This window comes from Carlito syrichta, unplaced genomic scaffold (genome assembly GCF_000164805.1).
Source record: "Carlito syrichta isolate Samal-C Ts95f unplaced genomic scaffold, Tarsius_syrichta-2.0.1 Scaffold305571, whole genome shotgun sequence".
Lineage (NCBI taxonomy): Eukaryota > Metazoa > Chordata > Mammalia > Primates > Tarsiidae > Carlito > Carlito syrichta.
The window spans coordinates 474,119-498,942 of NW_007249667.1; the positions used below are offsets into that span (position 1 = coordinate 474,119).

Here is a 24,824-nt window from a genome sequence, read left to right on the forward strand (position 1 = left end):
TCAATCCAGAAACTTAGGTGTCATCTTTTCCCCCGATCTTCCCAAATAGGAGAAATTAATGATGAGTCAGTGGATTGTCTTCTCTGGACCACTGTAAGGGACTCCTACTTGACTTCTTCCCTTTCACTCTTGCTTCTCTTCCCACCCATTCTCATTTAGTAGCCAAAACAATTCACTACACGCAACAAGTAGATCATTTTATTAATCTTTTAAAAAAAACCTTCAAAGGCTTTATACTACACTCAGGACAAAATGCAACATCCTTAAGATGGCCTACAAGAACCTACATGATTTAACCCATTCTATCTCTCTGGCTTACTTAGCGCCCCTCTCCACACTGTCTTCCCTTTCTTACTCGCACCATACTGGGTTTATTTTCCTTCCCCAGCTCCTTCACACATTGGACTCTCCCGGCTTGGAAATTTCATCCCCTACATTCTTCCCATGACCAAATGCATCCTTCAGGTTTCAAATTAAATGTCACTTCCTCAGGAGCATCTTTCCTGATCCTCAATACCAAATAAGGTCTCTTAATACATAGTCTCATAACACCTATATTTTACTTTCATAACTTATAATGAGTATTAATGTTATATATGCACCTGTGAGCATTTCGTTATTAATGTTCCTAATAGACAACTTGCTAAGTACCCTGTCGTTAGCACAAGCTTTGTTCATGACATATTCTCAATAAATGTTGCCTGAATGAATGAACTGGTAAGAAAATAAGAAGTAAAGATACAAGAACATCAAATCAGAGTTCAGAACATGTTATTTTTCTTCCTTCTGAAATAGCTGCTACAATCTACTATCTTGTTTCAGGTCAGAAGGGATTTATATACATCACAAACACACATATCATATATAACTCTATTAAAATGTGGCCCAGGCCAGGCATGGGGCCTCACACCTGTACTTCCAGTAGGGGGCCAAGGCAGGAGGATCACTTGAGGACAGAAGTTTGAGCCCAGCCTGGGAAACATAGAGACTCTGTCTCTACAAAAAAATTAAAAAACTAGCTGGGTGTGGTAGCATGCACCTGTGGTTCTAACTACTTGGGAGGCTGAGGTGGAAGGACTGCTTGAGCCCAGGAGTTTATCAGGGTTGCAGTGAGCCATGACTGCACCATTGCACTTCAGCCTGAGCAACAGAGCAAGATTTTGTCTCAATTAAAACTCGGTGGCTCAGCCTGTAATCCCACGCCTTGGGAGGCCGAGGTGAGTGAAATGCCTGAGCCCGCGAGTTTGAGACCTGCCTGGGCAACTTGGCGAGCCCTCATCTCTACAATAAATCAAAAAATTAGCCGGGCATGGTAGCACAGGCCTGTAGTTCTGGCTACTTGGGAGGATAAAGCGGAAGGATCGCCGGAGCCCCGCAGGTCGAGGCTGCGGTGGCCGGGAGCAGCCACTGCACTCCAGTCTGGGCAACAGAGTGAGACTCCGACTCAAGAAAAAGAAAAAAAAAAAAAGTGTGGCCCAAATGTTTATAAGCATCACAATTTTTAAAGGAATACTATGAACAGCTTATTAAAAATTTGACTGTTCTTTAAAATTGCTTGGGAAATGGTTTGCCTAACTTTTACTCACAATAGGGTAGTCTAATAATTTATATACAATATCTATTAAGTGGATGTTAATATAGTATATATTAATTAATTTTAGCGAAAATAGATGCATATTCAAAATTACGAAGAAGGAAAGGTCTTGTTAAAATTAGACATCCCAAAGTTTTAGGTGTGGTGAATTTGATATCATTCAGAAATTCTGAAGGTCTTTTGTTTATAGTTTATTGTCTAGCATAAGGTAATGAAGTACTCCTCTAGTTGAAAAAAAACCAAAACAAACAAATCTAATTGAACACACTGGTTCAGTTAGAATTCAATTTCATACAGTTAGTTAGTCATTCCATTCTTATATTACAAATAGTATCTGGCACTTTCTTGCTTCCAGAGGTGCCAGTGGGTGTTTTAGTTCTGTTCTCTAAATTGTTTAAACTTTCCACAAACTCATCTCTAAGGCTGAAAGATCCTTGGAGGTCACCTAAGTCCTTTTCCTTGGTTTATAAATGAAACAGCCAAGGCCATAAGAAGTTACATAGCTTGGCCAATGTGATATAGTCAGACTGATTGTTCAGCAAAATATATACCTGAAACTATCAAACACAATGAACTCTTATCTCTCTTTTAAGAAACTTCACTGATAGGAAAGTTAGGATGTGCAAATATTTAATATTTATCTAATGTCATGTATGGTATAAAGAGCAATTCTTGAGACTAGGGAAGAATAAGGGCACTATTATTCCCCTTGTGACTAACTTATTTGCTACAGTTGACTCGGCAACTCAACTCAGTGGCAACATCTGAGCCTACATGGAGTTCTCAGAACTGGTCACGTATCACTGCAACAGGCATTATGAAACTGAATATTAAATTTTAAAAAAAGCACAATTTGGCTTCTGTGGTGACTAAATGTAATATAAATTATGTAAGTTGGAAGTGTGATTTTATCTTTAAGCATATAATGTTGTTTTGTTTTGGCTCGGAAGGGAAATATCTATGGTAGGTGGGTAGATTGATAGCTAATGTACATATGTGTGTCTGTGTACATAAGAGAAGGGACTCCCAAAAAACTGAGAATTCATTTATTAAAAAATTGTGTATTTATTTTTACACGTTTAAACTTCAGTCATCGTCAAAGTACTCTGTTTGAAACAATACACCTATTAAGATGCTTCTTCCATTGCTCAAAACAGTTTTTGAACTCATCAGTTTGGATACCTTTTAGTGCTTTTGGTATCTGTTGTTTCACCTCTTCCACATCAGCTCACAGGTAAAGTAAAACAAATTAAAGGAGGCTCCACCTTGAAATTTACACAATAGTTTGTCTTCCAGGCTGGTATATTCTCCAAGATTGCTTTCTAGCAACAGGAGGGAAGAACATAAAAAATAACTGCAAGAACCTGCCAAAACTAATGGCATTTTATGATTCCACAATTGTTGCCTCGGGATCACTATGAGAGAGAGGAAAAAATTCCTTGTTCAAGGTTCCTGTTTCATATGTCTAAAAACAAGTGTCCAGTTGATCCGGAGATCTCCAACATCTCAATGTCAGAGATCTTCAGAACTGTGCCCTTGCAAGGTCCCAGTAGATAGAAGGAAGAAAAAAATTGGAAAAGCAAACAAAAATAACTCTCCTTGGATTTTCAATTCCTTCTTCCTTCTTTTTAAAGATCAAACTCCAGGAAGGGAAAAAGAAGTTTTCTTTTCAAAGAAAAGTTAGAAGAATAAAAGCATCACTTGGTTTAGACATCAAAAATATCTGAATTTTGCCCTCTTTTTTTCTTGGGCATTCACCCAGTGTTCAAAAGTTTCACAATAGAAAAAATAGTACATTCTGCCAGCAGATATCCTTATGATACTGAGAGCCAGTCCCAGAAATCAGGATCATAAACACATATATGAGAAGCATCTACATCAGTATCATCAAGCATTTCAGAAGGAATCTCTCCAAGTATTTCTTGTTTAGTTTATATAAAGCTTGAAGTCATAGAAGAGGGGTAATGAAAAAAAAGGAAGCTTGGAGGATTCACTTTGACAGAAAGGTAAGATAAAGAATTTGTATAACTTTGGTGCGCTTGGTTTGCCTCAGGTCTTGTATATTTAGGTTTCTAAGTAGAGCACATAATAAAACAAAACACCTCTCTACCACATGGCAGATAAACTAAGAGAATCCCAGTGAAATGGAAATTAATTTTTAGAGCCTGGCTTAGTCTAAGTCTAATGGGAAGACTTGTATAAATGAGAACAACAAAACCAAAAATTTCACTGTTTTTAATTTAAAATGGGACCAGAGCACTTAGGTTTAACTAATAACACTTCTCTGACAACTAGGTTCTATTCCATGTTTTTTTGGTATTTTATTTTGCCTAATGCTATCTCCTCGGGATACTTGTAATTCCAGTGTTTCTTTCTGACAAGCCCTTTTTTCTTTCTGAAGAACTAATACTGTTTTCAAAACTCCAACTACGATTAAGCTTCTGGCAACATGGCAAAGTCTAGACGAATAAATTAAAAGCATCAGTCTAACAGTTACAATATTTATAACTCATTAGTTGAAAGGAGCAAATGTTCCACAGAGGTAATCTATCAAGAAACACAAGCTTTTTTTCTTGATGAAGATTTGTAGTCAATCTACCTGGAGCTGCTCCTAGCATTTTAATTTTGTGTTACAAGTAGAGAGAGAACCATAGTAGTGGAATGGATTCAGTGCCCATTAGAATAAAGGGAGGAAACTTATCATTAAAAGAGTGAAAACATCCAGAGAGGCCAAAGCAAATACCAGCAGAAATTACAGCAAATGCTTTTCCATTTGACCCCAGAAAAGAGACTTCTTGGTTTCCATTTAGGTCATTTAAAATTAGAACCATTGCTATTTTTCTCATATACAAGAAGTGCTCTTGCAGAATAACAGAATAATACTAAGCTGGTGGGGCTAGAGATCTTTTGTGACCCCAGCTTTATAAAAAAAAAGGTACAGATTAATCTAATGTTGTTCATCCTATCCAATGAACAACAACAACAAAAATCATTACACGTTCTATTTTTAATTTCACTAACAGTTACAATATTCGGGCTTCCAAGTATTTGTTATTTCAGGAGCATCTTTTATGTCTTCCAAAGCATTTGTGATTGCTAACTTGGAGCTTAGACAACTTAAGGAGAAAAAAAATTTTTTTTAAAAGCTGATAAAAACAAAAGTCATGGGTTCCCACTGTGGATTGGTTCTTCTGGAAAATACTACCAAAACTATGAACATTTCAATAAATAGAAGAATTAAAGAATCTCTTAGAGATATTTCTTCTGCCTACGAAAAGGTTGCATTGCAGAAAAAAAGACAGCAATGCTTAACAAATACATTTTGCTGGGTAATGTAAATTTTTTTTTAGTGCAAATGTCAAATCATAGGAAAAATGTAATTTAGTTGTTTTTTTTTTTCCTAAGTCTTTTTGCTCACCTGTGGTATCACTCCAAAGGCTTTCCTCCACTGTTGCAAAGTTATTGAATCCCAAGATACACCATCAATCTGGATTTCTCCTTCAGTTTGCAGTAGTCTCAAAAAAGCCGATAGTAAAGTACTCTTCCCTGATCCAGTTCTTCCTAAGAGGCCCACCTAAAAGGCAAAAGAATGGGATTACTTTTGTGACATACAGAGACTATGCCATATATGTAATTTAATATAATGTGTCAATAAAAATCATTGGAATCTAGTCACTAGGAAAGATTTTTCATTTATTCATTCAAACTTTTTGCATACTCTCAATTCTGACCAGTATTGATAAATGGGTAACAAACACCCTGGAAGAAAATATGGGAACTGGTCATAAGGAATTGGACACTTGGTGTAGGCTTCATTTATCACTGACCTTTACTAATGACAAAAAAAGATTTAAAATGCTCATTGTGCATGATGAAAAATAAGGATAGTCTTTATACACATCATTTCTTTTTTTTCTTTTTTTTGAGTCTGAGTCTCACTGTTGCCGAGGCTGGAGTGCAGTGGCACGTTCATGGCCACCACAGCCTTGACATGCTGGGCTCAGGCGATCCTTCTGCCTCAGCTTTACAAGTAGCTGGAACTACAGGTGTGTGCCACCACGCCCAGCCAATTTTTATTTATTTATTTGTTTATTTTTTGAGTCTGAGTCTCACTGTTGCCCAGGCTGGAGTGCAGTGGCACGTTCACGGTCACCTCAGCCTTGACATGCTGGGCTCAGGCGATCCTTCTGCCTCAGCTTTACAAGTAGCTGGAACTACAGGTGTGTGCCACCATGCCCAGCTAATTTTTATTTATTTATTTATTTATTTTTTGAGTTGGAGTCTCACTCTGTCGCCCAGACTGGAGTGCAGTGGCCACTTCTGGCCACCGTAGCCTCGACCTGCTGGGCTCCAGTGATCCTTCCGCCTCAGCCTTCCGAGTTACTGGAATTGCAGACGTGCTACCGTGACCGGCTGATTTATTGTAGAGATGAGGTCTTGCCAAGTTGCCCAGGTGGGTCTCGAACCCGTGGACTCAGGCAATCCACTCACCTCAGCCTCTCAAAGCACGGGATTTAAATTTTTACTGTAGAGACAAGGTCTCATCAAGTTGCCCGGGGTGGTCTTGAACCCCTGAACTCAGGAAATCCTCTTGTCTCCACCTCCCAAAGTGCTGGAATTATAGGCATGAGCTACCACGCCTGACACATGCACATCATTTCTAAAGATGGGCTCAAGCCAGAAATAGAGACCAGCAGTTTGATCTAGTACCCCAAAGTGAATACGCCTGGAAAATTAATTAATCTGTAATAGGTCTAATATTTAGATACTGTCCCTAATAAATTAATTAGGTCAAATTCAGGCCTGACAATAAACAATAATATGTCCAGAGAAGTCAGGTTGGGCCAAGGCCTCACCACTCCTCAATGGATAAGCACTTCGAACAGTTGTCGAATCAAATTCTTACATCCAACCTGATTAACAAGAAGGAAATTTCAGAAAGCAGAAAGCAAATGGGATATTAAGGAAACAAACAAGTGCCTTACCTAAAGATCAGAAAAGCACAGCATTGAGGTGAGAACACTATGTAATGCATGGGTAGCTCAAGTGTTAGAAGGGACTCTAGAGAGCCCCAACTCTGTGTTCTGGTGTCAGCTCAGATGTCAGCACTTGAGGAAGGTGCTCTGAGAGGGGTAGAACACCCCTGCAGTCATTAACTGCAACTGAATAAACTGTCTGACATTTAGTGGCACTGAATAAATGTTAATTTCCTTCCCATTACATCATTCCTTTAAAAAAAATCACTTGACTTTTTTACTGTATAACTGAACAAATGGTCTTTTAGAGTTGTGCTTTTAGATCTGTGGTGAAGGGCAGTTCTGTTTTTAATTTCCAATGGACTGAAAATACATACTTTAAATATAAATAATAAAAATAAATTTCTAAATACTCTCAATTTCTAGACTTTTCACAGTCAGTAACAGTTTGTAAACCAGAACCAGTATGTGGACCACAATAAATGTTTTAGAGTATATAACAACCCTGAATAATAATAAGGGTTTATTACTGGTAATAAATCACACTTTGGGAATAAACTGGTAAACAATATTGACATAATTATCTTCCTATCCATCATAAGAACTCTAAAATGAAACTTTAACAAATGTTTGTTTGTTGAGACGACTGAGTAAACCAGATCAACCAAATGTGAGACACCTTGTGGAATTTCTTCTTAGTTGTAATCACAATCAGTATGTTTCATTTATTTTTTTATTCACTATTGCTTGTGTTCACTATAAGAACATAAGTTCAACAGGGATAGGATAGTCTATCTTACTTTCCAAGTAATTATTAGCACCTGACACAGTAGGTGGCTTACACAAAGCACTCAATAAATATTTGTTTGGGCTGACTGAGGAACAGTCAGATGAAAGGATAGATGGATAAGTAAATATAACAAATAAATGGATTTAGTAAATTGCCAAATATAACAAATAAATGGATTTAGTCAATTGACAAATATAACAAATGAATTTAGTCAATTTTGGTCAATTACTAGATCAACTCTTAATCTGAAAATTCTGTGGAATTTCATATGCACATTTCCATTTCTGAATCAACCCATGTTGTACAAACACATTTATCATATGTTATTATTTTTAAAACACAACAGTTGAACTTTATATAAACAGTATGAATATGCCCAGTGCAGATGAGGTACAGGCAGAGAAGAAAAATAAGTTTTTTTGTTTGTTTGTTTTGGTTTTTATTTTAAAGATGTGGAGTACAATTCAGGATTAGGTACATAAACGATCATCATACAGCCGAAGTTTGGCCCTCCTCTTAGTCCCCACTTCGCCTGGTTTGAGACCAGGTATCCTTATTGATGTTATGTGCCCCACCCCCCCTGCCCTGGCTATGTCCTACTACTGCCAATTCCATTCATGAAGTTTTATGATAAATGTTCAAGGTCCACTTATTAGTAAGAACATGTGGTATTTGCTTTGTGATAGATCACTGAGCATTATAGACTCTAAATCCATTGAAGTTGCTGCAAAATCCATAATTTTGTCCTTCTTTATGGCTGCATAATATTCCATCATGAATATGTACCACATTTTTTTATCCAGACCACTTTGATTGGGCAGCATGTTTGGATCCATGTTTTTGCTACTGTGAATAATGCTGCAATAAACATGCATGTGCAGGTATCTTTTTTGTAGGATGATTTGAGTTCCTTCGGGTATATTCCTAGAAGGGGAATTGCCGGGTCATACGGAAGGTCAATTTTTAGATCTTTTAGGAATTGCCACACTGTTTTCCACAGTGTACTAGGTTGTACTAGTTTATACTCCCACCAACAGTATAGAAGCGTTCCCTTTTTCCCACATCCTCTCCAGCATCTGTAGTTTTTTGAGTTACTGATGATGGCCTTCCTGATTGGAGTTAGGTGGTATCTCAACGTGGTTTAACTTTGCATTTCGTGATTAGTGAGGCTGAACATTTTTTCATGTATTTATTGGCTGCTCATATGTCTTCTTTTGAGAAGTGTCTATTCATACCTTTTGCCCACTTATTAATACAAAATAAACATGCAAAAGACAGTTGCATTCTTATACACCAAAAACAAACAGGAAGAGAACCAAGCGAAAAAGCACAATCCCATTCACAATAGTCCCACCAAAAAATGAAATACCTTGGCATCTTCCTAAACCAGAGAAGTGAAAGACTTTTACAGTGAAAACTATAAAACACTGCTCAAAGAAATCAAAGAAGACACAAACAAATGGAAAAATATTCCATGCTTATGAACTGGAAGAATCAACATTGTTAAGATGTCCTATCAAAGGCAATCTACAGATTCAACACAATACTCATTAAATTACCAACACCATTCTCAGATCTGGAAATGACAATACAGAAATTCACATGGAAACACAAATGACCACAAATAACCAAAACAATCCTTAGCAAAAAAAACAAAGTGAGAGGTATCACATTTCCAGATTTTAAACTTTACTATAAGGCTACAATAACCAAAACGGCCTGGTATTGGTACAGGAGTAGGCATATGAACCAATAGAAAAGGATAGAGATCCTGGAAGCAAAGTCTCACTTTCTCAACCAACTCATCTTCAACAAAGCCTCCACCAGCAACCACTGGGGAGACAAAAATCTATTCAGTAAATGGTGCTGGGAAAACTGGCTGATCACATGCAGAAGATTGAAATAGGACCCCTACCTATCACCATACATAAAAATCAACTCTTAACAGATCAAAGATCTAAATGTAAAACCTCAAACTATAAGAATCTTGGAAAACGCAGGAGACACCCTTACAGAAATTGGAACAGGCAGTCAATTCCTGATAAAAAATCCCAAATGCCCATGCCATAAGAAATATGTTAAACAAGTGGGACCTCATTAAACTGAAAAGCTTCTGCAAAGCAAAAGAAATCATCAAGACAGCAGGGAAACAGCCTATGGAACAGGAAAAAAATATCTGCCAACTGTATATCTGACAAAGGCCTAACACCTAGGATCTACAAGGAACTCAAATGAGTCAAAAAAGGAAGTTTAATAGGTGAAAGTGATTTGTTGTAAAGTCATATTAAGAATTTGATATCAAAGTCCCTATATCATTAGTCAGGTTTCAAAAGAAGATTAGATAAATGACCACATTCCCTTTCCTTCTGAAACAAATACTGAAATTTTTAGAGAACTCATTTTTTTAGGTTGGGATAACACTGGATCAAGAAGCGATCTTGATCTTCTGTTTAGTTTTTTGTTTAGCTTTAAAGTTTTTAGTTATTGCTTTAGTTTCCTTATATATTGAATTGCTGGTAGTCCATGATGTCTGACATATTTTTCAACAGCAAGGAGTCTCATTGGTTTGTACTTAACAAAGTCTTCTTGTTTATATAATTGGCATATAATAATTTTTTTTTCCGGGTTTGTTTTTTCAGGTTTCTCAGTGATCTGTTGAATAAGGTTAGAGTACTTCCTGCAAATAAGCTTTTAAGATATACTCTAATTCTAAGTCTGTGTTTTCTAGTAACTTTAATGTACCTCCTCCTTGAGAATGTTGGATCAAGATAAATCAGAATATTATGTGGAAAGTTAAACAGTGCTGAGTTTGGTGCTAATTGTAATTGCATTGTACCATGAATAGAACAGTCTCAGAACATTCCTTTCAGAGTGTACATTCCTTACTCACCATTTTAATACTGCAACAAATAGAAGCCTCTTGTAATTATTTCTCATTTCCTTGTGGTTTCCAGAAATCAAGATGCCAAATCAAGTGAAACTTCAATACATTGGTGATTATAATTGAATCTTTTACATGTTCAAATATCTCTATTTATTATTCATAAAATATAGTCTTGAAAATATGCTGTCCATAAACCCAATATAGGTTACTGAATGATTCAACTACTTTACACCAACTTTTATCAAGACAGAAAATGGTATATGTGTTTAACAAATCAAATAGGCATTTAGGTGTTTGTGCCGATATGACCTGAACCCTTGATATTCTCATAAATTATTTCTGTCTTTTCCATATTCTGAAGTGACTACAAATGGAGAAAGCAGCTAAGGTTACCCAAAAGAATAGATCCTGAAGCACTATTAAATATCTATCTAATTGGGGTAGTGTCCAGTACTACAAAACACCATGTGAGGAATGTTAAGTCCAGGTTTTTTATGAAGAACGTGACTCTAAAATTCAAGTCTGCATTTTGAGAGGAAAAAGAAAAAGAAAAAAAAGGAGAGATTCTAGTTAAGGGAAGGTGATCTGGCTTAAAATTTTTCTTAAACTTTTTTAAGAAAAAAACTACTTGCGATTAAAAAGAAAAACAGATTTTCAAAAGTAACAGCCACAAAATAGTTGCTGCATTTCTCATGCATTGAAAATAAAATCTCCTTGGAACTTTATTACAATGAATATGCAATTTTTTGGGGGGGGTGATTAAACTTAGTATAGAGAAGGTTGCACAACTTGGTGAGTATACTAAAACCATTGAAATGTATACTTCAGATAATGAATTTTATCTTATGTTAGTTATATTACAATAAAGCTGTTGTAAAAAAGAAAAGGAAAAGAAAATCTCTTAAAGTATAGGTTCTGTGAATTAAAGCCATCAGTTAAGAGCAAAGTAATAGGATATCTTTTCCCTAAAGTAACTGCTAGGGGCAAAGTGTTTTATTATGAAGACTGACTGAGCTTTCTGCACAAAATATTGATTTTTTTCATCTATTCACCATATAGCCAAGAATACTAAAATTCTTTTAAAAGTTAAATGAGAAGCACATTTAAGTCCTAAATTTTCAACTGGTTTTGGTTTCCAAAAAGAATAATTAGGCCAGGCTCAGTGGCTCAGCCTGTAATCCCAGCACTTTGGGAGGCTGAGTTGAGTGGATTGCCTGACCCGGCAGAAGGATCACTGGAGCCCAGCGGGTCGATGCTGGAGTGGCCATGAGCATGCCACTACACTCCAGCCTGGGCGATGGAGTGAGACTCCAACACAGGAGGAGGAGGAGGAGGAGGAGGCGAATTAGCCCACAGCTGAGCTGGCAATGATTTTGGGTGTCCAAAACAGTACACTAAATTTGAGTCTGCTTCTTTTTTTTGAGTTAAACCCAGGCTGGAGTGCAGTGGTATGCTCACAGTCACCTCAGACTCGACCTACTGAGCTCAGGAGATCCTTCCACCTCAGCCTTTCAAGTAGCTGGAATTACAAGCACACACCACCATGCCTGGCTACTTTTCTTAAATTTATTGTAGAGACAGTCATTGCCTTGCTAAGCTATGGTGTGGCCATGTACTCTTTGAGCTATGGCTAGGCCATGTTTTCTTAAGCTTTGGCCCCTTCCCCTACCTTGGGGAGATGAATCACCTCTTTTTCTCTCTCTCTAATTTACTTTCTGACTAAACTATATTCTCTAATCTAAAAAAAAAAAATTATAGAGCCAAGGTCTTGCCAAGTTGCCTAGGCTAGTCTTGAACCCCTGGACTCAGGCAATCCTCTGGCTTCCATCTCCCAAAGTGCTGGGATTACAGGCATGAGCCACTGCGCCTACTGATTCTACTTCTTAATTTAGCATGCAAGAAGTATTTAGAGCATCTGGTTTGCAAGATGCTGTTATAAGTTTTAAAAGCAAGGCAGTAGAAATTATATTCTTCAGAGAACTGTTCAGAATGACATTTTAAGAACCAATTCCTATTCTAAGGAAGCATATGGCCTAAAAGTAGGTACAAGCCATTAATTCACTTATTAATTAATTTGTTCATTAATGTTTTATTAAGCTAGGAAATGTGCTAAGCAAAGGGATAAAATAAAATATAAAACAGGACTTCCAGATCCTGGTCTGGTTTGTCCAATCACCAATATTTCTTAGATCTGTCAGATAAGTGAGATCACATGGCAAACCACTGTCCCCCCAAAATGCAGACAGACAAGCATTTGCAGAGAATCATAATTTACAGGACAGAAACCAGTAAGCAGATACCTCTAAGGGAAATTGCTGAAAATTCAGTGTAGACAAGTCTAAGAGTAAGAAAATTCCAAGGGGGCCCAGTAATTGGGAGGTCTGAATATTTTTACAAGTTTTGTCTCCAGGAGCCTTTCCAGCTTCTCCAAGGGAAGAACAGAGAAAAATCCCCTCTGCATGACCTCAAGAGAAATTACTTTACCATGCCTAACTTAACAGGGTTTTGTTTCCCCCCCCCCCAGACCTTAACTGACATAGGGGAAGGGAAATGCTCACCTCCAGCCCACTTTAGGCATTCTGTCTCACCTAAGGAAGTGAAAAAGTTGAGAAGTACTTATAAGTTCACAGCTCAAAGGTGGAGGTTCACTAAAAAAAACTAATATCTAGTCACAGGACAATAGAAGGCTTTCCTCACCCCCTGCTGCAACTTATCACTACAATACTAAAGGCCTATATACCACAGTTCCTCTCATCCAGCATAGCATACCTGCCGCTCAAAAAAAAAATTGCAAGGCCTACTAAAAGGTGAAAAACACATATTGAAGACACAGATCAAGTATTAGAGATGGAGTGAGATATGACAGGAATGTTGGACTTAACAGACCAGGAGTTTAAAAGAACTATCATTAGTATGCTAAGGGTTTTAATGGAAAAAGCAGATAACATACATAAGCAGATGGGAAATGTAAGCAGAGAAACAGAAATTCTAAAACAGACTCAAAAGAAATTTTAGAAATCAAAAATACTCTAACAAAAATGAAGAATGCCTTTGATGGACTCATTAGTAGACTGAACATGGCTGAGGAAAGAATCTCTGAGCATAAGAATATGTCAATAGAAACTTCCAACACTGAAAAGCAAAAAAAAAAAAAAAAAAAAGATAAAAAAAGATAAAAACAAGCAAAAAAACTCAGACTATCCAAGAACTGTGAAATAACTACAGAAAGTGTCACTTATGTGGAATGGGAATACCAGAAGAAAAAGAATGAATGAAAGAAAAGAAATAGAAGAAATATTTGAAATAATAATAATAATTTCCCTCAAATTAGAATCAGATACCATATTACATATCCAAGAAGCTCAGAAAAACCAGTAGAATAAATGCCCCAAAAAACTACACCTAGGCATATCATAGTCAAACTGCAGAAAATCAAAAATAAAGAAACAAATCTTGAAGGAAGCCAAAGGAAGAAATGTCATACCTATTGAAAAGAATTATATCTAACTTCTCAAAACCATGTAAGCTGGAAGAGAGCAAAGTGAAATATTTAAAATGTTGAAAGATAAAAACCCACCAACCTAGAATTCTGTACCCTGTGAAATTATCCCTCAAACATGAAGGAGAAATAAAGTGATTATCAGACAAATAAAAATTGAAGAAATCTGTTGTCATTAGACCTGCCTGGCAAGAAATGTTAAAAGAAATTCTTCAGAGAAAAAGAAAATGATATACATCAGAAACTCAGATCTACATAAAGAAGGGAAGAGTACCAGAAAATGAATAAATGAAGGCAAAACCAGAATTTCTAAATTTCTTATTCTTGATTTCATAGAACAGTTTGTTCAAAATAATAATTGCAACAATATATTCAATCATACGTATGATATATATACACTTAATATATGAATATATAATTATTATATATTATATGTATTATATATTCATATTAACATATGGATATATATAATAGATATGAATAAGTGAAATAAGTAATAGAAACAATACAAAGGATAGGAAGAGAAGGGAGGAAGAAGGAATACTTAGTTATTATAAGGTACTTGCACTGTCCATGAAATGGTATAGTATTATTTGAAAATGAGCTTGGATTAGTTGTAAATGTATATTGCAAACTCTAGGGCACCCACTAAAAAAAGGTTTAAAAAGAAAAATTGCTATGCTAAGAAAGGAGAGAAATGGAATCAAATAAAATATTCAATTAAAACCACAATGGAAAGAAACAGAATGAAAATAGAAATGAAGAACAAGGGCAACAAATATGGCTGATATTAATCTAATTATATCAGTAATTACTTAGATGGCAATAGTTTGAATACACCAACATACTATATTAGCAGTAAAGGGATGAAGAAAGTCAGACCATATTAATATTAACTAAAATACAATTAGAGCCTTTTCTTTTTTTTTTTTTGTAAGAAAGCAGAATTTATTGAGTGGACAGAAGAGCTCTCACAGTGAGAGGGAACATGAGGGGGTTGCCCAAGTCTTTTCTTTATATTACTTTCAGAGATAGCAGACTTCAGAGCAAGAAAAGCTACCAGAAATAAAGAGGGGCATTACACAAGGATAAAACAGTCATTTCTCTGAAAGACATACCAGTCCTTGATGTGTGTGTGCCTAGTGACAAAGCATCAAAAGGCATGAAACAAAACCTAGTAAAATTGTAAGGAAAAACAGAAAAATCCACTATTATAGTTGGAAATTTTTATGATTCTCTATAAAGAATGGATATATATGGGACAACCCCTTTGGACCCCCTCCCACTGTGGGAACTTTTCTGTCCTCTCAATAAATCCTGCTTTCTAAAACAAAACAAAGAACAATAACAAAAAAACAATGAACATATCCAGTAGGCAGAAAATCAGTAAAGACATAGTTGAAGTCAATAGCACCATCAATTAACTGAATATATTTCATGTCCATAGACTACTTCATTCAACAACAGCAGAAAACACATTCTTCTCAAGCTCACATGGAACATTTGCTAAGAAAGACCACATTCTGGGTCATAAAACACACCTTAAATTATTTTGTAAAAGTAGGTATCATACAATGTATGATCTCAGACCACAAAGAAATTAAACTAGAAACCAATAACAGAAAAATAGCTGAGAAATTTTTTTAAAACTGGTGATCAAACAACACACTTTTATTAAATAACATGGGTCAAAAGGGAAATATCAAGAGAAGTTTTTAAATATTTTGAACTAAGTAAACATGAACAATACAACATAAGAATTTGTGGAATGCAGCAAAAGCTGTGCTTAGAGGGAAATTTATAGCATTCAAGTCTATCTTAGAAAAGAAAAATTGCCTAAAATCAATCACATAAGCTTCCATCTTTGAAAATTGGGGAATGAAGAACAAATTAAGCCAAGAGTATGCAGAAAAAGAGAAATCATAAATTGAAAACAGAGAACCAATAGAGAAAGTCAGCAAATCCTAAAGCTAGTTCAACAAAAACATCAATATAATAGATGTCTCCAGCCTGGCTAACAAAGGAAACAAAAAGAAGTGACCCAAGTTACTAATACCAATACTGAAAAGAGGGCCATAACTGTAGATCCCGTAGACATTAAAATGATGATAAAGGAATACTATGAATAATTCTATGTCCACAAAGAACCTGGATGAAACGGACCAATTCCTTGAATAACACAATCAGCCAAAGCTCATACAAGAAAAAATAGGTAATCTGAATAGGCTTATATTTAGTAAAAAAATTTAATTAATAATTAATGGCCTTCAAAAACAGAAGGTACCAGGCCCAAATGGGTTCATTGGTGAATTCCATAAGCTATTTGAAGTATACATTTTACCAATTTTCTGCAATTTATTCCAGAAGACAGAAGCCGAGGAAATACTTCCTAACTTATCCTACAAGACCAGCATTATGTTAATACTATAAGCAGACAAAAATGTCACAAGAAAACTACAGGCCAATATTTCTTATGAATACAGATGCATACATCCTCAACAAAATGTTAGCAAATTGAATCCAATAATGTATAAAAATAATTACACACACAAACCAAGTGGGACTTATCACAGGCATGCAAGGTTGATTCAGCATTTAAAAATCAGTTAATGTAATCCATATATCAATAGGCTAAAGAAGAAAATCCAAACGATCATATCAACTCATACAGAAAAGCATTTGACAAAATCCAACATCTATTCCTAATAAAAATTCTCAGCAAACTAGGAATAGTGAGGGAATTCTTCAATTAAAAAAAAAAACTATGAAAATCCTACAACTAACATCATACTGATAGAAAACTTGAATTTTCCCAATAAGATCAGAAATAAGGCAAAGATATCCCCTCACCACTATGTTCAACAACATTTTGGAAGTCTTAGCTAATACAATGACAAGAAAAGGAGATAAAAGGTATACAGATTAGAAAGGAAGAAAAAAACTGTCTATGTTTACAGATGACATGATCATCTATGTAGAAAATACAAAGAATTGACAAAAAATTCTTGAAATTAATAAGCAATTATGACAAGGTAGCAGGATATAAAGTTAATATGCAAAGAGCAATTGCTTTCCTATACAAAACAATGAAAAAATGTACAGTATCATTTACATGAGCACCCAACAAATAAAATGCTTAGGTACAAAATATAATAAAACATATACAAGATCTACATGAGAGAAAACTACAAAACTCTGATGGAAAAAAATCAAAGAACAAAACAAATAAAGATTCACATCATGGACAGGAAGATTCAATAGTGGCAAGATGTCAGTTCTTCCCAACCTGAGCTATAGAGTCAAGGCAACCACAATCAAAATCCTAGCAAATTACTTTGTGGATACTGGCAAACCCGTTCTTAAATACATAAAGAGAGGCAAAAGATCCAGAATAGCCAACACAATACTGAAGAACAAAAAGGCAAATGACTGGTACTAGACAAATTTCATAACATTGGTTTGTAGTTGACTTAAAAGAATGGGGCAATACGATACCTTCAGTTTCCCAACTCTGTGCTCACAGGTTCTCTTTTAACTTCACTTACCTCCTTCCCTCCTATCTTAGAGAAAATATCTTCCTCCTCAGTGCAGAGGCAAATACCTCCACATTGCATTTGATATGACTATTTCCTCAGCCCAGTGCTCTTGTTTTCTGCTTCCCAGCACCAACACTAGTGTTCTACATAGTTTTTCACTTCAGTATCCATTCTGTAACCCTTTGCAGTTGATCTATCATCACTCCTCTACACCTAATAGTTTTCTTAAACAGGGTCTCTCATGCTTGGGCAGGCAGGCATCAGGACCATCTGGAAGCTGTACTGTAATTCAGAATACTGTTCACACCCCCGGAGTTTTTTATTCTTTTTTGGGCCCAAGAAGGTATATTTCTCATCAATTCTTAAGCAATGCAGATGATGCTGTTACAGGGACTACATTTTTGCACCTGAAGATGACAAAGATCACTAAAAAATGAAACTATTTTCTCTGTACTACATACAACACTTCTGACATCAGTTAGTTTTTGACACCAAACAATGCTGACACTAACAGGAGTTAGCATAGACTCCGTAGGATAAGGGCTTATTCCCACAAGACAGCTGCCCCACACACTACAAATGCCAATGGTGAGCCCAGATTGTCACCTGTGCTTCTGATGATTGCCCATCTGTAAATGCACGTTCCCATGAACCCCTTCTCAGGTTTGATAATTTGCTAGAATGGCTTACAGAACTCAGGATAAGTTTACTTACTAGCTTACCAGTGTATTATAAATGGGTATCACTCAGGAACAGCCAGATGGGATAGATGCATAGGGAAAGGTACGTTGGAAGGGGATTAGAGCTTCTGTGCTTTCTCTGGTACTCAGCCTTCTGATACCTCCATGTGTTCACCAGCCTGAAAGCTTTCCAAACCCTTCAGTTAGGGTTTATAGGGAGGCTTCATTAATAGTCATGATTAATTACATCACTGGCCATGGTTGATTGAACACAATCTCCAGCCCCTCACCCCTCCCTGGAGGTCAAAAGTGAAGCTGAAAGTTGCAACCCAATCCCCTGGCAACCAGCTCTTCCTTATCCCAGCCCTAACAGACTTTTCAAAAACTACCCTATTAATATAAACTGGAGTATGGTTGGTAGAGTCTCATTATGAACAATAAAGAATGCTACTTCACTTTTATTGCTCTAGAGCTATTTCAGGAACTGGGGGCAAAAAAGCAAATATTATAACAAAAGATGTCTCTGTAGCTCTTATCACTTTGGAAAGTCCAAGAGTTTTAGGAGACTCCTTGCCAGGAAACATGATGAAGATCAAATATATATTTATTATATCCCAATATCATAACCACTTAGCAAAATCTATTAGGATTATCTGAGTCTTCAACTTTATTTCTTTGGCTTTCAAGATTCAGAATCATCTTGCTTCAATCTTGTCTCCCATTACTTCCTTTGGGCATCCCCCAAACTGAGAACCAGTCGCTGTTTTCTGTAATGCTCCCTGTCTCATGTGATGCTCTCTGCCTGCAGCATCCTTCCTCACCCACCTTTACTTGTTCAAATACACAGCTCAAGTCTCAGTCTCATTCAAAATGCTACTTCCTGTATAAAACCTTCCCTGAATAGCCCAGTCCTCTGTCAGCTGATATCTGCTTCCTCCTCTGAACTCCCATAGTGTTTTATGTAACTACCTCTTATTCAAGAGGTCTGAAGGTTATACATTTAAAAGGAGGGCTCTTTCAAGAATAAAGCTTATAAAATTATAAATAAAAAATTAGATACAGGGATTTGAAAGTTGACTCAAGCAATGAAGTTCTTTGAAACTTAAGCTTTGTTATCTCCACAATAAGTTGGCCTCAGGTTTCATTGGCTCTCACATTTCCTCTGTTAGACTATCACCTCTTGCTACAGACAGACATTCTCCCTCTTTCTTTCTCTGTCTCCCCCTCTTTCTTTCTCTGTCTCCCCCTCCCCTCCAGGTCTGCTGCTCTTCCAACTTCTTCTTTTGAGAGGAATAATGGTATCTGATGAAAAAGTACTTTGAAGTCAGACAGATCTGGGCTTAAGAGCCCTCCTTTCTCACTCATTTTGTAATTGAGCCTCAGTTGCCTCCATTGTGCAAAATAAGGGTAATAATCTCTACCATTGGGGTTATAATGAGATCAAATGTGATAGCAAATAAAAGTCTCTAGCAGTGCTTAAGATATGATAAGCTTTCAATAAACATTAGTTTCTCTTTGGTTGTGTTATAGGAGCTATGGTTTTGACCTAAGCTCCTAAACTAGACCCCAACAGATCAGATTGAAAAAAAAAATGGGGTCACCCAGTTCACAAGCCAAAACTGAGTTATCTGACATTCTAAAAAATGAAGAGAGAGAGAGACAACAACCTTATTTTCCAAGCAGGATATTTTCACTCTTCATTGGGTAAGATAATAAAGCTCCCTATGTTTTAATTCTTTGGCATGAAGTAACCTGATGCTAACCATCAGTTATTTTTCTATTGTTCTGTCTCCTTGTCCCCACCTAACAGGGAAGTAACTTTGAAATGGCCAATCCACTTTTTGTTCTTTGTTTCTGCTTGCTTAGTCTTTTTTCTTTCTTTCTTTCTTTCTTTCTTTCTTTCTTTCTTTCTTTCTTTTTTTCTTTCTTTCTTTCTTTCTTTCTTTCTTTCTTCCTTTCTTCCTTCCTTCCTTCCTTCCTTCCTTCCTTCCTTCCTTCCTTCCTTCCTTCCTTCCTTCTTTCTTTCTTTCTTTCTTTCTTTCTTTCTTTCTTTCTTTGTCTATAAAGCCAACTTCTTCTGCTGGACTAACTGAAACACTTATTGTATCTTATGAAAAACATGTTCTTTTTGGCACATTTGAGTGCCTTGTAGATCCTAGATTTTATGGCCTTTGCCAGATATACAGTTGGCAAATATTTTTTTCCATTCTATGGGCTGTCTCCTTGCTCTCTTGATGGTTTGTTTTGCTTTGCAGAAGCCTGTGAGTTTGATGAAGTCCAACTCGTCTACCTTATTTCTTATGGTATGAGCACTTAGGGTTTTGATCAGGAATTGGTTGCCAGTTCCAATTACCATAAGGGTGTCTCCTGCATTTTCTAAGATTCCTATAGTTTGAGGCTTTACATTTAGGTCTTTGATCCATTTAGAATTAATTTTTGTGTATGGTGATAGGTAGGGATCCTGTTTCAATCTTCTGCATGTGATCAGTCAGTTTTCCCAGCACCATTTACTGAAGAGGTTCTCCTCTCCCCAGTGACTGTTGGTGGAGGCTTTGTCAAAGATGAGGTGGTTGAGAAATTGAGGGTTTGCTTCTGGAATCTCTATCCTGTTCCATTGGTCTATAGGCCTGTTCTTATACCAATACTAGGCTGTTTTGATTACTGTAGGCTTATAGTAAAGTTTGAAGTCTGGAAGTGTGATACCTCCTGCTTGTTTCTTTTGCTAAGGATTGTGTTGGCTGTTCGTGGTCATTTATGTTTCCATATGAATTTCTGTACTGTCATTTCCAGGTCGGAGAAGAATGATGTTGGTAATTTAATGGGTATTGCATTAAAAAGTGCCCAGCCTCACTAATCATCAGGGAAATGTAAATCAAAACCACACTGAGATACCACCTAACCGCATTAAGAATGGTCATAATTAATAAAACAAACAACAGATGCTGGCGAGGATGCAGAGAAAAAGGAATGCTTCCACACTGCTGGTGGGAATGCAAATTGGTGCAACCTCTTGGGAAGACAATGTGACAATTTCTGAAAGAACTAGAAATTGACCTTCCATATGACCCAGCAATTCCCCTATTGGGAATATACCCAGAGGAACTCAAATCATTCTACAAAAAAGGTACCTGCACACTCATGTTTGTTGCAACTCTATTCACAATAGCAAAAACATGGAACCAACCATGCTGCCCATTGAAGCTAGACGGGGTAAAAAAATGTGGTACATATATACAATGGAATATGATGCTGTCATAAAGAAGGATAAACATATGGACTTAACAGCAACTTGGACAGATTTAGAGACTGTCATACTCAGTGATCTATCACAGAAACAAAGAATACAGAGTACTGTATGTTCTCACTCATAAGTGGGCCTTGAACAGTTATCATAATACTATAAGAAAAGGATTAACAATAGTGGAAAACTGCCAAGGGGTGGGGGTGGGATTGGCAGTTGGCAGTTGAGGAAAACTGCCAGGGGAGGGAGGGGCACACCTCGTCAACAAGGGTACCTGCATAATGAACATTTGTATACCTAACCCTGAATTGTACCCCACATCTTTAAAATAAAAAATATGAGGTGGAAGGATCGCCGGAGCCCAGCAGGCCGAGGCTGCGGTGGCCGGGAGCGGCCACTGCACTCCAGTCTGGGCGACAGAGTGAGACTCCAACTCAAAAAAAAATAAAAATAAAAAATAAAAAATATATATCTATATGAAAAAAATTTAAAACATGTTGCCCAATTCTAGAATAGAAAATCAAGTCAGTAGAGATTTTAAAGCCACACTTGCTATAATTTTGTCTTTTGACATATGGCAAAAATTCACAGCCATATATGAGTACTTTTCAATTTCCCCAAAGTACCTAGAGAGTAACTTTCAATGAATAGCTACTGAACATACATGCCTTATTTGGTATATCTAGATTCAGAGAAAATAAAATGCCTGAGCAAATTACTTCTTTCTCACTTGGCTGCATCTCTGATTACTACTGTCATATCAAGGAAATTTCTTGTACTAATAAGGACTCTACAAATTCTATCACTCTTCCTGAATTTAACTTAATGGGCAAATGAGCATCAGCAAAGCAAAGTGGTAGGAAGATGTCAGAAGGAGAGAAAGTCAATTTACTAAGGCTGTGTAACCTGGATTATACCAACTTAATTCTTGCTATTGTTTATAACGATGATGGCACTTTGGGCATCCATCTTGGTGACCCCAGGAAAACACACTCTCAACTACCTATGTATTCACTGATGTGTAATGCAAAATAGAACAATTAATTGTGCCTTTTTTCAATGCAGGGGAGGAGCCAAAGCAAATCATTATTTTTACACAGGTCCAAGGCACAGCTAACACCTCTCCTAGTTCACTAATGAAGCAAAAATGCCAAAAATTTCAGAAGTTTCATCAGAGCTCTAATATATCCCAAATACCCATAAACATCACCATTTAAATACTAGGGACAAATTCAATCTAAAATGAGAAATCTTTCCATTTATGTCCATTTAAAACCTTTCCCACAGGAAATAAAACACATCCCATTCTTAATGAACAGAAATATAATAGTTACTTTTAGTGGTATGTACATGTATTTATCCTAACTATAATAAAAAGTCTAACAAAAAGATAAGTAAAAATTTCCAGTGTTCCATTCTAAGTCATTTAGCAAGGTACAAAGGGGCTTTTCACTCATCCTAACTATTTTTTTAAACACATCTTTGTGCAATGCAGTAAATGTTTATTGAATATTCTGAAACCCATGGGAAAAATCAAAATCAAATATTCTGAAGCCCATGGGCAAAACAGTTTGTCCTTATGTCAGTGTTAGTGACAGGGGCCTAACATCTTTCCTGACTGTATCTCTCTCTCTTTTTATATATTATTATATATTTACTTATTATTTCATATATATTAAATATTATATATTTTTTCAATTAACCACAAAGTGATAAAGTTTTGAAATTTGGTTTTCATAAAAACTGATTCCCTTTTTAAATTTTAATCTCAATCAAAAAATAAAACCTATAAAAATATATAATATTCTTGTCTAGATTTATAGATAGTTGGAGTAAGGGACTCGACAATAAAATAAACTATGTTTACAGAGCATGAAGTATAGGGATAATGACCATCCCTTTCTTCAAGAATCAATTACAAAAATCAGTATATATTGAGTTCCTTCTATGTGGTCAGTCCAGTTCTGAGATCCAAAAGAAGTACTTCAAAATAATTTACAATTATTTATGTTTCATAAATATAAACATAGTAAATAATTTGGAAAGGATATAATCTCTATCTCAATGAAAACCTCAAAGAAACAAAACAAACTGAAAAAAGCTAAGAAATAAAGGTAACACTTGTTTGACAGAGTGTAAATCAGATACACTTTAAGAAGCATTAGATGAAGTCAGGAATAAGAAAAATCTAAAATATATTATAATTTTGGTTTATTTAATGACTTCTCTAGTTAGTTACCTAGCAACTAATTAAATATACTGAAAGTACAAACACATTTAAAATAAACTTATTATGTAAATTCAGGACATACAAATTAAATTTTACATGAAAATAATGACTTCATATAACTTGAAATACGCATATTCAATATTGGTCTTAATCCACAATAACAGTATCAAATGGATTCTACTAACACACTGCTTTAAGCTACTGGGATCACTTACTGAACACAGGTCTAACAAAGCAATGTTTAAATCTCACCCTCTGTCCAGGACTTATAGAGAAAGAAATGTTCTCTAATACAGCATTCCCACCATCTATATATCTTGCTGTGAGATCTCTGATGGTCATTTGGCCCCCTGAGGGCCAGATGTCACTTTTCTCCATGTGCAGATTCTTAATAATCATAACTTTCGAGAGTGGGCCCTTGGATAGTTTGACTGACTTGGTTGGTTTACATCCTTCTTTTGGCATGTCAATAAACTTAAAGACTCGTCTCACTGATCGCATCTGAAATAAAAATAAAGAACATTTTATTTTTGTTTGTTTAAGAACTGCAGAGAATTTGATAATTAGTTTGATGTTTCCTGAAAAACAACCTGTAAGATGTGACGCTCACTACTCGTCATTTGGTTGTCAGGCTTTTCAATGAACTAACAGGAAATAATTTAATATAATTAAAAGCTTAACCAAGGAGAATTAACTAGGACTTATATAAATGGGCTCTGTATAGTCCTGTTTATTTTGTGATCACTTAATTCTCAGTTATGCAATCCACATATAAATGGCCAAACTATTCTCAAAGGAATAGGTGATGTCAAAGGAGAAAAATATTTCTACTATGAGCAGAACTGCACAATGCTGTACAACCGGTATATGATAATAAAAAATACCACACCTCAAAACCACTACTGAAGATTCTTGCCTTTCTTTCAAACTACCTTAGCAACTAACTATAATTACATATGTCAGCCAGGTGCTAAGTGGACTCTTGATGTCTAGTCAATTTTAAATAACTTCACCATAAAGTCATTTGCATAGATCTGTAGTTAAATAATTACACTTTAATCTAAATTACTTAGATATCATTTTCTAGTGCTAAGCAAAATGTGACTGTATATAAGGATTATATTTGAAATTAAATATGTATCTGCTTTATAAATCTATTCATGTAACATTTTTAAAAGTATATCTTTAATTTACACAGAAATAAAAGAGTTCAACTATTTTTAAAAGGTGTTTACTTAAATTCTTTTTGAGTTGGAGTCTCAGTCCGTCACCCAGGCTGGGATGCAGTGGCACACTCATGGCCACCCCAGCGTCAACCTGCTGGGCTCCAGTGATCCTTCCACCTCAGCCTTCCAAGTAGCTGAAACTACAGGTGCATGCTACCATGCCCAGCT

The 24,824-nt window shown here is 36.0% G+C and overlaps 1 protein-coding gene across 1 annotated transcript in view; it reads right to left on the bottom strand.

The window, feature by feature from the left end:
- CFTR (cystic fibrosis transmembrane conductance regulator) overlaps positions 1 to 24,824 on the bottom strand; it is a 160,750-nt gene that overhangs the window by 15,233 nt on the left and 120,693 nt on the right. Inside the window, exons 22-23 of the mRNA XM_021714281.1 lie at positions 23,683 to 23,931; positions 5,013 to 5,168 (exon numbers count right to left, since the gene is read on the bottom strand). Of these exons, the coding sequence (XP_021569956.1) occupies positions 5,013 to 5,168; positions 23,683 to 23,931 (405 nt within the window). The remainder of the gene's footprint in view (positions 1 to 5,012; positions 5,169 to 23,682; positions 23,932 to 24,824) is intronic.